Genomic DNA, 17,078 nt, shown 5'->3' on the forward strand with positions numbered 1-17,078 from the left:
AAAAGGGGCCGCTAAGCGGGGGCCTGGAGCGAGAGAGCGGAGGCCGGTTCACCCCCTCCGCCCCCCACACACTCTCCGCACCACCGCATGTGAGCGCCTCCGCCCGGCCCAGGCAGCAGGCGGCTGACTGCTCGCCTTCACTCAAGCCCGCGGAGAGCGTCACAACCCCAGTGCGCTCCGCGGTTCTGAAGCCTGTCTCCCGTGCCCGGGTCCCTCATCCAGGCTCCATCCTGGGCGCGCAGGCCCGCGGCTTCCCGGCAGAGGGTCCTGCTGGGACAGCGGTCGATTCCAGGGAGGGCTTCTCGGAGCCTCCGTCGCGCCCTGAGTCCCCAAGCTCGCCGGGGTAACTGGCGATGCCCTGTGTCCCTATCGCTGGCAGCAGAAGCGGTCGGAGGACCTCCGCGCAGACGGCTGGATGCTTTGCAGGGTGGCCCCGGTACCAGGCACCGCTCGGTCCTGATGGGGCTGCAAAGTGGCTTTCTGAACCCCGAGGGCGCCCCTCTGCCCCCTCCCCCCAATCCTGCTCGCGCGCCCCCTCCCCCCTCCGTCACTTCCTCGAGTTTCGTTCTTTCAAACTTTTTGAGACAATAATTGGTGGTCTCTGAGCGGCTCTCTGGGACTCCCGCCTCCTGAATAACTCTCGTCACGTCACCGGGCCCAAGAGGGGCGTGGGGGTGAACGAAAGGGCTCCCCGAACTTTTTTTTTCCACTGGGGCCGCACGGGGACTCCGTGATGATTGGCCAGGGCGCATCACTGTGAGCCTGTCAATCACCGGGCCTCCCGGTGGCGAGGGGCGGACCGAGTCCCAACCCCGGGGGATCGGAGCAGGTATATATAAGGGAGCCGGCGAGCGCCCGGCCAGACTGCGAATGCGGCCAGCTCGAGACAACGCATCAGGTGCGAGTAGCCTGCGGGTTCCTGCCGACTTGGCGCGGAGCACTTTGGCAAGCCTGCCCTTCCCGCCTGACTCGCCGGCCCACCGGCCCCCGAGCACCCCTCCGACGGAGTCCCCGGGCCTTTTCACCGTGGCCGCTCCAGCTCCGGGAGCGCCTTCTCCTCCCGCCACTCTGGCGCACCTACTTCCCGCCCCGGCCATGTACAGCCTGCTGGAGACCGAGCTCAAGAACCCGGTGGGGCCACCCACCCCTGCGGCGGGCGCAGGTGGCCCCGCAGCCCCCGGCGGCGCAGGCAAGAGCAGCGCGAACGCAGGCAGCGGCGCGAACGCAGGCGGCGGCAGCGGCGGGGGCTCGAGTGGCGGGGGCGGGGGCGGCGACCAGGACCGCGTGAAGAGGCCCATGAACGCCTTCATGGTGTGGTCCCGCGGACAGCGGCGCAAGATGGCCCTGGAGAACCCCAAGATGCACAACTCCGAGATCAGCAAGCGCCTGGGCGCCGACTGGAAACTGCTGACCGACGCCGAGAAGCGGCCGTTCATCGACGAGGCCAAGCGACTGCGCGCCGTACACATGAAAGAGTACCCGGACTACAAGTACCGGCCGCGCCGCAAGACCAAGACGCTGCTCAAGAAGGACAAGTACTCCCTGCCCGGAGGCCTGCTGCCCCCCGGCGCGGCCGCCGCCGCCGCCGCCGCCGCCGCGGCCGCCGCCGCCAGCAGCCCGGTGGGCGTGGGCCAGCGCCTGGACACGTACACACACGTGAACGGCTGGGCCAACGGCGCATACTCGCTGGTGCAGGAGCAGCTGGGCTACGCGCAGCCCGCGACCATGAGCAGCCCGCCGCCGCCGCCCGCGCTGCCGCAGATGCACCGCTACGACATGGCCGGCCTGCAGTACAGCCCCATGATGCCGCCCGGCGCCCAGAGCTACATGAACGCCGCCGCAGCCGCCGCCGCCGCCTCGGGCTACGGGGGCATGGCGCCCTCGGCCGCCGCCGCCGCAGCCGCCGCCTACGGGCAGCAGCCCGCCACCGCCGCCGCCGCGGCCGCCGCCGCCGCCGCCATGAGCCTGGGCCCCATGGGCACGGTGGTGAAGACCGAACCCAGCTCGCCGCCGCCCGCCATCACATCGCACTCGCAGCGCGCGTGCCTCGGCGACCTGCGCGACATGATCAGCATGTACCTGCCACCCGGCGGGGACGCGGCCGACGCCGCCTCGCCGCTGCCCGGCGGCCGCCTGCACAGCGTACACCAGCACTACCAGGGCGCTGGGACTGCCGTCAACGGCACGGTGCCGCTGACCCACATCTGAGCGCCTGCCTGCGCGCGCCGCCCCTCCGCCCCCATCCCGCCCCGCACCCCCAAGTTGGGACGCCTTGTTGTTTAGCTTTGCTTGCCTGGGACTGTTGCCTTGTACCGATGATGGGGAGGACAGAAAGTTTTGCTGTAGCTGTCGGGTTTTGTACGAAAGCGAAAAGAAGTCCGGAGCAGCGGAAATGGGACTTTCTAGAGCTCGCCTGCTCCTCGCCGCTGCCCCTCCCTCCCCTTTTGTAGACTGGGAATCGCTGTGATGTTTGCAGAGAAAAAGCAGCCCCCCTCCTCCTCCTCCTCCTCCTCCTCCTCCTGGGTTCCTGGGTTTTTCTGTTGCATTTGAAAATGTTGTCTCGTTAGTTGTCTGTTAGCCAAGGAGTGAGTGAATAAGAGAAACGTGCTCTCTCGGGGAGGCTGGCCTGAGAACGGCAACGCCTCCTCCCCTCGTCGCGTTGCATCGGTTTTCCTCGTGGGTTTTTGGGGGGGCTGACCGCGCGGAATGGCGCGGCAGCTCAGGCCAATGTTAATTTATAGCCAGGTGTGCGTGTGTCTCCCGCCTCGCCGCCCCTGGCCGGGGGACAGCTTCTGTCCAGTCCGCATTTAGGCTGTTGAGTTCGTGATTTCTGCCGTGATCTGTTTGATATTTCGTCGCGCTAATGTATTCGGATTTCGTTTGGGTGGTGGGGAAGGGGCTATTTTGTTTCAGGTTTTCCAAGGTTTTACTCTTAATTCCTAAATGAGAGATCAATAAATTTTATAACCAACGTAATGGAGTCCTGATAATTTTGCGGGCCTGAAACTCTCCGCGGGTCGGGGAGGGAACCATCACTCGGTATTAAGAGTCATGGTCCCGTCCTGCAGGGGCAGGGGTGGGGGCAGCGAGCGTGATCCGAGAGGGTTTCTGACTCCTGGTCATCCAAAAGACTCCAGCTCCCGATCCTTGCTACGGAAACTCCAAGGAGCAGGCGGTTGGTCTTCCGGGAGCGTGTGCGGGAGCCGGCACCCGCTCGCTGAGCCGAACACCCCGCGGCCATGCACTTGTTGATAGCGGGCAGCGCCCGCTGAAGGAGTGTCTGCCGCGGCAGCCACGCGGGGCGGGGAGTGGCTGCCCGCGGCCGCGGAAACCGGCCAGAAGTAGGGGGCACGTTTACCTTTGTGCACTGGGGCGGGAAGACATTTGAGCCGAGCAGAAATATTTACAAAACGAAAATCCTTCGGAAATCTCAATTATCCTATTAAAAATAAATGGTTACAGGGATCCCGAGCAGGAAGTAAGTGCATTTCAACCGTGGTGGCTGGAGCGGCAGGAGCTTCAACACTAGAACGCTGGGTTTTTAAAAGTGCACCTCACACTTGAAAAGATCTCTAAAACTCCTCCACTGGCTTTTTCTTTTTGACTTGTCAACCCAGACCACCTATTTGTTTTCCAGAAGAAGCTCTCTCTCATCCCAAACCTCCAGCCCGCTTTCTACTCCTCCCCACCCCCCTTGGCTTCCCCCCAATCCCTGACCCTTAGGAATTCCACCGTGCCCCCCGAAAGGCCTTTCGTTTCGCGCCCGGCCACACCGCCCCAGTGTATCTGTTTGGGGCCTAGGAAGAAAACAAATAAAACCAGTGTTTTTTTACCCCCTCCTCAGCTGTTTGAGGTGATTTCCTTAATCCCTTTAATCCTGTTACCTCGCTATCCCAGAATAACTAAACTCGGTCTTTCCAATAAGCTTGGCCTGGTGCACCGTTCTTATCCTCATCCACTCTTGATCACAGGTTTCTTTGCTTGAGGTCTGCCGGGACTCTGGGCGACAGACTCTCCCATAAATTGGTCCGAATTCCACATTTCCAACCGGCTTTCTTTGTGCGGGCCAGCCATTCACCTGCGGGCCTGGGCGGGCCTCAGGGGGAGGGGCGGAGGCTTTCTACCGCTTCGGGGGTCGTGCCCGCTTTTTACACATCACTGCGGATCCTGGAGACTAAGCTCACCACGCCTCTCCAAGAAAGGTCGGGTCTTCCAGAGAAGGCAGCGCCACCCCTCCCCCGCAGACGGGGGCACTGTCTCCGCCCCCCCCCCCCCCCCCCCAACCCAACGCGCCCCGCCCGGTACTTTGCAGCTCGAGCTGGGAAGGCAACCGGCGGTGATGCACAGACCCCCGCGCTGTGCCCTCCACCCCACCCATTGCTCCTCCCGGGCCTGCCGCGTCCGGGACAGGGTTCGGGCGAGGTCTCCGTTCCACACCCTTCCAGTCTCCATTCCGGGGTCACAGACCCCGAGCCCCTCCTGGCTGGTGGGTGCTGCAACTCTTGCCGCTGGGATGGTAGCAAACCCACAGGCTGCCCGGGCGGGGAGCCCTCACTACTGCCCTTCAACCCCCCACCCGCCCCGCCACACACACACACACACACACACACACACACACACACACACCGTCGCCCCGGTGCTCCAACGTCCCCCAGGGCCGTCCCTCTCTTGTCATCTCCACCCCCCTATTCATATCTTTCGCAGTGTTTGGGCCTCAGTAAAATACCTGGCTGTAGGTTACTCTGGGTTCAAATTGCTAGCGATTGTGGACGCAAGTTTGGTCTGAAGTGACTCCAGGAAAGGGAGGGTGAAAACAAGCAGTTTCCCCCCCACTGAGGGGGCGGTGCCTACGGGGGGAAGAAACTGACGCGGCTCCTTTCGGAGAGTCCATTGTGCTGCTGCTTTCTTAGAAGTGCCAGGGTCCCCCTTTCAGCGGGGTTCATATACTGCTCACTCCCTCTTGGAGCACCCGTGGCTTTGTGCTCCACTTGTCTGGTTTCCAAGTTGTCTTTAAGAAAAAAGATTTCATCAATCAGCACGTTTGCAGAATTTAAATATAGATGAAAGATATCTCTCTCTCTCTTTTTAAACTTTGGTGTTAGGGAAGGGAGGAGAACTGAGCCTAAACCGGAGTGAAACTTCCATCTTCCAGGCCAGAGTTTTCCAACTAGAGCACCCCTCCCAGCTCCCACTCCTCCCACACACACCTCTTGCCCAACAACTGCCCCTTCCTCTGTTGTACAGATTGGGGTTCTGGTAAGATTTAACTTAAAATAAGGTTTCTTTCTGCTCTTAAGTGGTCAAACCCCGGCTCCTGCCTCTTCTATCTTATTTCCCTAGATGAAACTGGCTCCTAAGGGGGAAAGAGTGCTCAGGATTGCTGGGCTGGGGCACAGAAGAACCAGACCCCCAGGCCCGCAGGGCTCTCTGTTCCACCACAAGACAGAGAGAAACCCCTGAAATCCCAGCCCCAGCTGCCTCGTAGGCCCACAATGCAGTGGTGTCTCTACAGAAGAGGTCATTCCTGACACAGACACCTAGAAGCCAGGGCTAGGAGAAAGGAGATCTAAAGTGGGAAGCACGAGGTCCTTACACAGTAGAAGAGACCAGCCCATCTTTTTTAGCTTTCTCCTGACTGGGGGCCGGGGTGGGGCGGGGGGGGGGGGGAGCTACCTTGTGGTAAGAATTATCCCATATAGAGATTTTCTTCCCTGTCCTCTCCACACAACTGCCCTCATTAATCTCCCTTCTAGAAATCTACAGTGGGGGAGAGGGCATCCAAAACGTAGACCAACATTTGTAAACAGACGTTCGTCACAGAACTCCTTAAATGGTAAAAGTTACGCACAAGCCAAATGTCCAACAAATAAGAAAATGTTGTTTAAAATATGTTTTCAAAAAAGGCTTCTTTGCAGATATTAAAAATTGTGTGCGGAGAGATTTTAATGACAGGGAAATGTTTAAAACACAAAAGGAAAAGAGCAAGATACACAAAAGTATGTTCAGTGTGTATGACCTATTTAGCAATAAGGATATATGACTGGAAAAATATGCAAAAATGCAGGGTAGTATTATGAATACTGGTTAGTCTTCCTTTTATGTTCTCATACTTTCCAATTTCCTCTGATAGGATTGTATTCCTGTTATCACCAGAAAAGTCAGGTTAAAAATAATTCTCTCCCTATCACAAATACAGAAATGTGTCTCCATGTGAAAGAAGAACGTTCCAGCTTTCCCTTCATTTGTTTTGGGGTGAGGAGGGGGGCAGGGAGCCCCAGGAGCAGTAATCCTCCTGCTCTCCTCCTCAGGGTTGGGGCCTGCAGTGAACACAGGCAGGACGAGCACACCAGAGCAACCCCCCGCCAGGCGCCCTCCTCAGTAAGCAGGAGCAGGATCAGATTAGTGACGGCTCCTTCATTCTTCAGACCCACTCACTGGAGAAAAAGACCTCCTTGGGAGCCAAGCTGAACAGCCGGGGCTGTGGGAAGCAGGTGCCACTGAGGAACCAGGAGGCACATAAACCTGGGGGCCTAAGCAACCCTCACTGCCCCCTTAGGAGAGGGGCAGGAAGTAAGCCCTTACTTAGGTGGGGTCCCAGGCCCCGTGAAGGAAGGGCTGGGTGAGTACCCACCAGCGAATGGACGCGCTATGCTGTGTCCCTCCGCCCCTTGGCCACCCTCCTCATCCACACTGCTGACATTTCTTGCCGGGACCACCGCCATGGCCTCTGACCTGCTCCTGCTTCCCCACTGTTCGCCTACATGTTTTCTCCATAGAATGTTCCCTCCAACTTCCCAAACACAAACCCTATCGTTGTCGCTTCCCATCTTAATAACCTTCCGGTGGCTTCCTCCGGACGGCTCTCGAAAAACTGTACCAACTCCTCCAAAGCTTTGCTTGATTCAACGCCTGCCCATCTCTCTGAGCTCAACTATTTTCCCTCCCTCAACCCCCGCCAGGATTCCTTTGGGCAATGTCTGCTGAGTAAATAAATCATAGTTCCTGATAGTTTCACATCTAAACCAATTTTAATGGCCATCCATTGACTAAGATAAAGATTGCTCTACACGGTAGCCATCTCGTTTTGTGAGATTTCATCTTGCGGGATTTGCCCAAATCTGTGCATAAAATGCAGATTTCCTGATGACAAAATCTCCTAGCAAAAATATATCATTTCTTTCCTGCCTTGGGGCTTTTGATGTGCTATTCCCTTTTCCAGGAATGTTCTTTCTCAAGCTCTTCCCTCAGATGATCTAAAGCCCTCCAGAAGATCTCAGCCCTAGCATCGCTTCTGGGAAGCCGTCCATGATGCCTTCCTTCGGAATAGGACAGATCCCCTTGTTACAGCTCTCATAGCCCTAGGTTACGTCAAACACTGATCCCAATGGTCAATTTACGTTTATTGGTGTGATTCTGTTATCTGTCTCCCTCCTGGCTTCTAGGTACCTAGCACAGTGCCTATTCCGTAGTAGGCTCTCAAAAATGTATGTGGAGGGTTTACTGCATGTTTAAGGAATGAGGGCCGTGGGGGCTTGAAGCTAATGGGATCAGTGCAAGCCCATGAAAATCAAGACGGAATTTGCCACCCTGGCTCCATTCCTTAGCAGCTATAGGCTTTGAGGACATGACTTACCCTGAGTCGCAAGTTCTTCAAATGTCAAGCAGAAACAACAATGTCTCTGGTCTCTCGCGAGGATTCAAAACAACAACAGGGGCGCCTGGGTGGCTCAGTGGGTTAAAGCCTCCGCCTTCGACTCAGGTCGTGATCCTAGGGTCCTGGGATCGAGCCCCACATCAGGGTCTCTGCTCAGCGGGGAGCCTGCTTCCCTCTCTCTCTGCCTGCCTCTCTGCCTACTTGTGATCTCTGTCAAATAAATAAATAAAATCTTAAAAACAACAACAACAAAACAACAAAAAAGATGCTCTGACAGCGAGTATGGTGCCTGACACCCGGCCGTTGTACAGTGTGTGTTAGTATGATTATCACCTTGGTTAGTAGCCTGTTGATCCTTTAGGGAGGAACTTACACCCCCTGGTCAGATTCTGTACTTCCCACCATCACAAGTGATGTTCCTCATTGCTGAGGCCAGCGCTTGCCATGGAAAGAAGGCAAAATAAGACATCCACATTAAAAACAAACAAACACTATGACACCAAAAGCATAAACACAAAGGAAAAAATAGATAAATTGAACTTGGCCAAAAAAACCTCTTTTGCTTCAAAGGACATCATCAAGAAGGTGAAGAGACAACCCATAGACTAGGAGAAAAAATGTGAAAATCATATATAGGATAAGGGGCCTGCATCCAGACTATATAAAAAGTTAAAACTCAATAATAAAAAAATGCCCAATTGAAAATGAGCGAAGGCCTTGAACAGGTATTATTCCAAAGAGAATATACAAGTAGCTGACAAACCACGAAAAGATGCTGAACATCATTAGTCATCAGAGAAGTGCAAGTCAAAACCAGAGACAGCACCGCAAGGACGGCTATAATAGTAATTTAAAAATAGGCAAAGCAAGTGTGGCTGAGGATGCCGAGAAATTAGATTCCTTATGCAGTGCTGGTGGGAATATAAAATAGTAAAGTCACTTCGAAAAACAGTCTGGCAGTTCCTCAAAAAATTAAACCCTGAGTTACCATATGACCTGGGAATTCTACTAGGAAAAACCAAGAGAAATGAAAACATACATCTACACAAAATCTACACAAAGATCTGTATGTTACTGTTCAGAGCAGCACTATGTATAATAGTCAAAAAGCAGAAACAACCTAATTGTCTTTTAACTGATTAATGGATAAATAAAATGAGATATATCCATACAATGGAATATTTTTCTGCAATAAAAAGGAATTGAGGGGCGCCTGGGTGGCTCAGCCAGTTAAGCCTCTGCCTTTGGCTCAGATCATGATCTCAGGGTCCTGGAATTGAGCCCCAGGCCCCAGGTCAGGCTCCCCGCTCAGTGCGGATTCTGCTTCTCCCTCTCCCACTGCCTCTTCCCCCACCCTTGGGCTCTCTCGCTCTCTCTCTCAAATAAATAAATAAATAAAATCTTTAAAAAAAGGAATTGAGTACTTGTATATATACAGTTTAGCATACATATGTATATTACCTAGCTCTGTCAACTGATAAGAAGGCCTAGTGGCAAGGAAATCCCAGTAGTAACCAGCACACCTAGTATCCAGATTTTAGCTCCTAATACCATTTTTCCTTGAGAAGAACCAGGACTCTTCTGGAAAATGACTGATTCTAGATTCTAGGACTGGGGCCAGAAATATACAAAATGAGTCTAGAGCATCCTGTAGTGCCAGAAAGTACAGAAAGGTAAGAAGGAAGGCAAGGAAGGAAGGAAGGACAGACCACAGTGATGGAGATGTGTCAGACACAGAAGCCAACTAAAAGAGCTCCCAATGACCAAATCTGGAACAATTTGAGCAAAAAAGTTAATAAAGTAGTATGGAATTATAACCCAAAATATACAACAAATGTCCATGTATGTATACTGATATAAATAATTAATACATAAATGAGGGGAGGGGAAAAGACAAATCAGTGCAGAAGAAATCAAAAGAGTTTCTGTAAACAAATAGTTTATTTGCAAAGTAGGGGCTTATGCAAAAGCCCTGGCTTCAGGGGGGTGGAGTAAATCCCCATCCCTTAAGGGTGGGCTTCTCAAAGTGACTACCTTTCAAAGAGAATTGTATGGAAAGCGGGAAAAAGTAACTTTGCGGTGGAGAAACCTGACAAACACTACCTCAGCCAGAAGATCAAGGTCAACATCAACCGTGATAAGTCATGTTAATAGTATGTATCATCCATGTGATGTGATGAAGACGGCACTTTTCCTCTGTGGTCTCCCTCCCCCAAACCTATAATCAGCCTAATAATGAGAAAGACATCAGTTAAATCCTAATTAAGGGATATTCTACGAAATACCTGACCAGCAATCCTCAATGCTGTCATCAAACACAAGGGAAGTCTGAAACCCTCACAACCTACTAAATGCAATGTAAATGTCATGTGGTATCCTGGATAGGATCCTGGAAGAGTAAAAGGACTTTAGGGGAAAAAAATGAGGAAATATAAATAAAGTGTGGAGTTTATTGAGGAATAATATCATATATATATTTATTATCATATATAAAAATATATGATATATCATATCATATATCATAATATGTTATTACCATATATATCATAACATAACAAATATTGATATGTTATTGGTATGTACCATACCAATATAAGATGTTGATGATTGGGGAAACTGCGTACGGCAACACATAGGAACTCTCTGTATTATCCTCCCAATTTTTCCATAAAACTATTGTAAAAAGTAAAACTTATTTTAAAGATTTTATTTATTTATTTGAGAGAGAGTGAGGGAGAGAGCAGGAGCAGAGGAGGCCAGGGGAGGCAGAAGCAGACTCCCCACTGAGTAGGGAGCCTGAGGCCGGTTCAGTGCATGGCTCGATCCCAGAACCTCGGGATCATGACCTGAGCCGAAGGGACATGCTCAACTGACTGAGCCACCCAGGAGCCCCTCAAAACTCATTTTAAAAAGTGAGTACAGGGGGCACCTGGGTGGCTCAGTGGGTGAAAGCTTCTGCCTTCAGCTCAGGTCATGATCTCGGGGTCCTGGGATCGAGTCCCGGCGCCCGCATAGGGCTCTCTGCTCAGCAGGGAGCCTGCTTCCTCCCTCTCTCTCTGCCTGCCTCTCTGCCTACTTGTGATCTCTGTCAAATAAATAAATAAATAATCTTAAAAAAAAAAAAAGTGAGTACGGGGCGCCTGGGTGGCTCAGTCAGTTGAGCGTGTGCCTTCGGCTCAGGTCATGATCCCGAGGTTCTGGGATCGAGCCATGCACTGAACCCGCCTCAGGCTCCCTGCTCAGTGGGAAGCCTGATTCTCCTTCTCCCTCTCACCCTGCTTGTGTTCCCTCTCTTGCTGTCTCTCTCTCTATATATATAAATAAGTAAAATCTTTTTAAAAATAATAAATAAAAAGTGAGTACAGTTGACCTTCATACAATGTGGAGGCCGGTGTGCCTACCCCACCTTTTTGCATGCTGTTGAAAATGCACATGTATCTTTTGACTCCCCCAAAACTTAACTACTAATAGCCTACTCTTGACTGGAAGCCTTATTGATGACAAACACAGTCCATTAACACATATTTTGTATGTTTTATGTGTTATATCCTGTATTCTTACAATAAAGTAAGCTAGGGAAAAGAACATGCTATGAAAAAAATTATAAAGGAGAGAAAATACATTTATAGTGCTGTACTGTACTTACTGAAAATAAATCCACATGTGAGTGGATCCATGTGGTTCAAACCTGCGCTGTCCAATGCTCAACTATACTTTGTGGCTTAAAGGAAATCTTCATTAGGAAAAAAAGCTCCTGTTTAAAAAAACCTAATTAAAAGCTAATTTATTTTTATTTTTAAAAAGATTTTATTTATTTATTTGAGAGAGAGAGAGAGAGAGAGAGAGCAAGTGCATGAGTGGGGGCAGGGGCAGAGGGAGAAGCCAACTCCCTGCTGAGCAGGGAGCCCGATACAGGGCTTGATCCCAGGACCCTGAGATCATCACCTGAGCTGAAGGCAGATGCTTAACAGACTGAGCCACCCAGGCGTCCCAAGAGCTAATTTATTTTTAAATATGTCGTTTTCAGGGCACCTGGTTAGCTTAGTTGGTAGAGCATGAGACTATCGGTCTCGGGGTTGGGATTTCAAGCCCCACGTTGAGTGCAGAGATTACTTAAAAATAAAATCTTTAAGGGGTTATATGGTAATCTCTGCATCCAATGTGGGGCTGGAACTTCCAACCCTGAGATCAAGAGTTGCATGCTTTTCCCACCGAGCCAGCCCAAGTGCCTCCATATTCACTTCAGTTCAAACAAAGTATTGCTCCATCAAATTTAGTGTGGTTTTGTATGGTAATAAAAGGCAATTCCATCTACTAATACTTCGCAATCGAAAAGAATTCTGTGTTGCTCTGTAATTGCTCAATGAAACTACCATTGACTTCTTGCAAGTACGTAGTTTGAAACATTCCCAGTTAGCCTGTGCTCTCTATTTTTAAAAGACCTCTAAGGCGCCTTCTAACTTTAAGATTCTTCTATGAGTCTCAATGTGCAGGAACAGGATATCTGTAATGTCAAAGCGCCAAGCAGTTCAGCAAAATTTGGCATGGTAACAAGTTTCTGTGCTCACACCCCGGGTAGGATAGCGGTGTCAACACCTCCAGCAGGGCTGATAGAGCTGTCTGTCAGTCTGTCTGCAGGCTCTGTTTACATTCTGCAGGTTAGCTAGAAACACTCTCACCACCACCAACCCCTGGAAAAAGATCTGCGGGTCAACCTGACATCTTCTAGACTTTCCATGTACTGTATTTCTTCCAGTAACAAACTCTCCTGCTCCGTTACTTTATAGGATTTCTTTGAAAAGAATAAATTAGGCTGAGTGTGAAAGCATCTGAAATCTAGTGGGAAGTCCGCAGCAGATTTGCACGTGGAACTTGGGCCATTTGCAGAAGAAAGGTGGAGAGGTCCAGTAATGTTTGGAGTCTTTAGTGAGGTGAAATGGGACCCAAACAGAGACAAGGAAGGAAAAATATTTTAGAATGGATGGTAACTGCTTGGAAGAAGATACATACACACACACACACACACACACACAGAGAGAGAACAAAAATTTTCTTTTCTTTTTTTTTTTAAAGATTTTATTTATTTATTTGACAGACAGAGATCACAAGTAGGCAGAGAGGCAGGCAGAGAGAGGAGGAAGCAGGCTCCCCGAGGAGCAGAGAGCCCTATGTGGGGCTCGATCCCAGGACCCTGGGATCATGACCTGAGCCGAAGGCAGAGGCTTTAACCCACTGAGTCACCCAGGCACCCCAGAACAACAATTTTCTCATGACAAAGGACAGTCTCTTAACTGTTGAATATCCCCAGAGGTCTAGCCTTGGTCTCTGTACTTCCTGAGCCACCTCTGCACTGATAACCCCAAAAGCCCAGTCCGTATGATTTTCCTGAGCCTCAGACCTTTGGCTCTACCTGCCTCTTGAATATATTTACTGTAGTGTCCCACGGGTCCCCAAACTTGGACAGAACCAAACTAACTCATCATTTTACTTTCTACTCTACTTTCCATGCTAATTAAACTGCACCCATGTATGCCTAGACATTTCTTTTTCCCTCACACTCCAACCCAACTTCCTCTTACATTTCCAGAATCCGTCCGTTCTTCATTCCCCCTGCATTAGCTGGGGCTTGCATAAGAAATTAGCCCAAACGTCAGTAGCCTAAAGCAACAGATCCCTACGACCTCACCATTTCTGGGCACTAGGAATCCAGGCATGGCCTAGCTAGCTCGGGGTTTCTCACAAGGCTGCGGTCAAGCTGTTGGCTGGGAGTACAGTTGTCCCAAGGCTCCCCTGGGCTAGGATCTGCTTCCAAGGTCACTAAAGTGGCTGTTGGCCTGCCTCAGAAGATCCACTTCCCAGCTCACTGAAGAGGCTGTGGAAAGGCCCTGTGGTCCTTGCTGGCTTTTGACCAGAAACATCAGTTATTTGCCATGTGGGCCTCTCCACAGGGCAGCTCACAACATGGCAGCTGGTGTGGAAAGTCACAGTCTTTCTGTAACCTGATCTTGGAAGTGATATCCCATCACTTTTGCCATATTCTCTTCTTAGGAGTGAGACAGTAGGTCCAGCCTACACTCCAGGGGAGGGGATCACAGAAGGGTGTGAATATTGGGAGGTGGAGATCATTGTCCACCAGAGGGCCCTTGTCCTTTGTCTGAAACATAACTCAAGCACTAGCGTCCGCACTGACCTCCAGGCCCCCAGTATCTCACCACACCGGGCCATCCTCCACACTGAGACCTGAATGATATTCCTGCAAAAACAATCTTATTATGCAATTCCGCTTCCAAAAAAAACCTCTGTTGGCCACCTCTGCTGCCCACAGGACAAAGTCCAACCCAGCTGACGAGTCATTCAAGGTCCTCCATGATCTGTTCTTGGCTCTTTAGGTCTCTGGCCTCATTTCTTACCACTACCCACCTCCCTCCGGGTTCCCAGAAACAAACCAGCTTCTTTCCAGCCTTTCCAGAATTTCAGATGAGGTAAAGAGTGTGTTCCTCTCTAGCCTAGTTTAGTCTAGTCTAGTCTAGTCCTCTGCCCCTCATCCTTCAGGGCCCAGCTGACCTCTTCTGAGACGCCTGCCCTGACTCTCCCTGCCTTTGTGTTTCCCAAGCTCATTGGCTATTGTTCTATTTGAGGAACGTGCCCTGTGCCTGGCACCTACCATGAGACCCCTGACGAAAGTTTGCCATTTTCTCAAATAAAATCAAACCATGCTGGAGCTGCAAGAAATTTCAAGAGAAAAGAACAAAAGACCATAGATGACCGAAGTTCCAGTGAGGAAGACTTGACTGGCCTGAGGAGAGGAAGGAGAGGCCTGGTCCAAGGTCACACTGCTCTTCAGTGGCAGATCTGGCCAAAGCGCCTTCACTACTCCTAGGCTCCCTGCTGTTTGTCCGCCTGCCACATCTATGATTCTCTCACGGTGGGAAAAACAGAAGTTTAATAATAGCTTCGCAGGTGATGCTTCTCCACTCCTCTGTGGGTCCAAGTAAGCCCTCGTCCTGTCTCCAACTTATGAGAACACGAACTTCCTCCACAGCAAGGTAGGGAGAATCACATGCTAATCTTGGCTGAAGAAACCTGAAGAAACTGAGTTCATTTTTCATTTTTCCACGAGAGTTTGCTCGTAGAAGTTTGTGGCTCCCTCAGGAAGGTTCTGGAACACCACCCCCAACCCCAGGCCATTGTAGGTGCCACCATTTTCCACAGGACCGGTCAGCACTCTCCTTTCTGGGTACGAGGGTTTCCATTTCCAGGGCTCCAGACTCCAGGCTATTCACGAGCAGCAAAGTATGATCAGCAGAAGGTTCTCCTCTCCGGCTTCTTCCCCTTCTACTGAATAAATCCTTGACATACCAAAAAGAGCTGTCCAGAGATAACAAGGTCTCGCAGCATGTGGCGCCTGAGGAGCTACAGCAGCAATGGCGATGCCCGTGACAGTCCAGTCCCTGAAATCAGCAAGGACAAGGAATCTGACAGGAGGTGCCGAGGAGGCATATGCGGCACCAGTTCAAGAGGTGCTGATGGGGGGAGGGCCGGCCAGGGCAGCTGGCCGTGCTCTCCAGCCCTGAACATAGGGCTTAGGTCCTCGCTGGGTGCTGTGTCCTTTCCACGGGCAGAGAAGAGAATCAGGGCTCAAACTCTAAAGCCAGCGAGTAAGCCTTTCAGAGCTCGTGCGTTGTGACCAGACGGGCTCCAGATCGAGCTCCTCCCAAGGTCTGTCCATCGGTTGGCTTTCCTTGATCATGCCTTGTTCACCTCTCTGAGACTCCAGTGGCTCTTCTGTAAGATGGGGACAAAAGTGGTTCTTACATTGTAGCATTGCTGTAAGTGGGATGATGCAGGCAGAGGGCTTGTCACTCAACACATAGAAAATATTACCTGAATTATTCCAGACCTGTGAGCGTCCAAAATGCCCATGTGCCAAATGAACATCAGACTATGGCCTCTAGTACCTCTCCTCACGGAGCTCTCCAAGCCAGCTGCCCTACTTACTAGCCGTGTGACTTTAGGCATGTTTCCTAACCTCTCTGAGCCTCCGATTTCCTTACCTGTAAAGTGGGAATAATGATGGTATTGACTTTACAGAATTATAATAAAGATTAAAAACTTAGCACGCAACGTGGTTTATTATTATTTTTGTTATTATCATGTACCAGCCTTTCAAGAGCTTCGTGTAACCGAGACTTACTTCCCCGCTGCAGTGGAAAGAGCACAGGCTTTGCAGTAAGACACTTGAGGTTTTGAAATGTTTAGAGTGTAGATTCCAGAGTCCCAGTGCCCAGGGTTCAGTCCCAGCTCCATCACTTACTAGCTGGGTGATCTTGAGCAAGAACTTTAACTAGAAGTCAGAGATCTATCTTTGAGCTTCTGTTTATATTTCAATAGCACATACTAGCCATAGAATGTTCTTAGGTCTCAGCTGAAATCTTAGCAGGATGTTATTTCCAGAAGTGGTTTCTGTAATCTTGTAAGCCTCTTCACGGCCTCTGTGCATTATTTTGACCTCTCTATGCCATGTGAAGAGGTTTATTATATACACAATGGGGGATTTCTAGGGAGAGCAGGGCAGACTTTGCCAGCTGGTCCAAAAATGGTGTCAGAGAGCAAGGGAAGGAGACTGGGCAGGGTTTTATGGCAGTTGGGGATGGGCGGAGGGGAGGGTTCCCGAACACGTGGTCAGGGGCTTGTGTGGTTTGAATCTCCTGCTGTCCCTAAAGGAGGGGGCTCCCAAGCTTTCCTATCAGCTGGCCCAGATGCAGGGAACAATGGGAAGGGAGTGGTGAGGCATAAAAGCTGTCAGTCATCAAACATTAAAAATGGAGTCAGACTCCTTATTACATGCTGTGACCCAATAAATGAGATAACACACATTATGTACTTAAGGACTAGTGGTGCTTATTACTCAAGCCACAAATCTTGATCGAGTCATTGGCCTGTATTCTATTGCGAAGGTGTGATTTCTTCATGGGGGGGTGGGGGTCAGGAGCAGTGGAAAGCATACCTAGCAGTCCATTGGGCAACCTGAGGTCTGCACTGCATTAGCCTTTGTGCACTTAGCTTAGTCCGTTCTGTTCTGGGTCTCCGGTATAAAATGAGGGGGCAGGATGAGACATTCTCGAAGGTTCCCTATGAGGCCGACAATGTCTGAAAGCCACAGTGGTTGGCTCACTCATTAAGTAGCATCGCCACAGAATGAAGAACCGGTCGTTTTCTTTTTCAGCTCACTTTCTGCCATGTTCCAGATGTTGTCACGCCACACGCTACTCATCATGTCTTTCAGACAGATTTAAATCAGCAGGGTAAAGAAGTTAACTAAAAATAGAGACTAAAAAGACTAGCTCTAGCTTAAGTCCCAATAAATAGATCAGCTGTTGTCCTACAACTTCCCTGCAGGCTGAAAAAAAGGCTACATACCCTT

General features: G+C 50.8%; 1 protein-coding gene across 1 annotated transcript; it reads left to right on the forward strand.

Moving 5' to 3' along the window:
- Positions 1-734: 734 nt before the first annotated feature.
- On the forward strand, positions 735-2,348 carry SOX3 (SRY-box transcription factor 3). The gene has a single exon (XM_047715727.1). It carries the CDS (start codon positions 871-873, stop codon positions 2,206-2,208), a length of 1,338 nt encoding a protein of 445 aa, XP_047571683.1. The 5' UTR covers positions 735-870; the 3' UTR covers positions 2,209-2,348.
- The last annotated feature ends 14,730 nt before the right edge of the window (positions 2,349-17,078 follow it).

This window comes from Lutra lutra, chromosome X (assembly GCF_902655055.1).
Source record: "Lutra lutra chromosome X, mLutLut1.2, whole genome shotgun sequence".
NCBI classification, from domain to species: Eukaryota; Metazoa; Chordata; class Mammalia; order Carnivora; family Mustelidae; genus Lutra; species Lutra lutra.

Excerpts from the sequence above, each read along its gene's own strand:
- SOX3 (XM_047715727.1), top strand. The coding sequence starts at position 871 with ATGCGGCCAGCTCGAGACAACGCATCAGGTGCGAGTAGCCTGCGGGTT.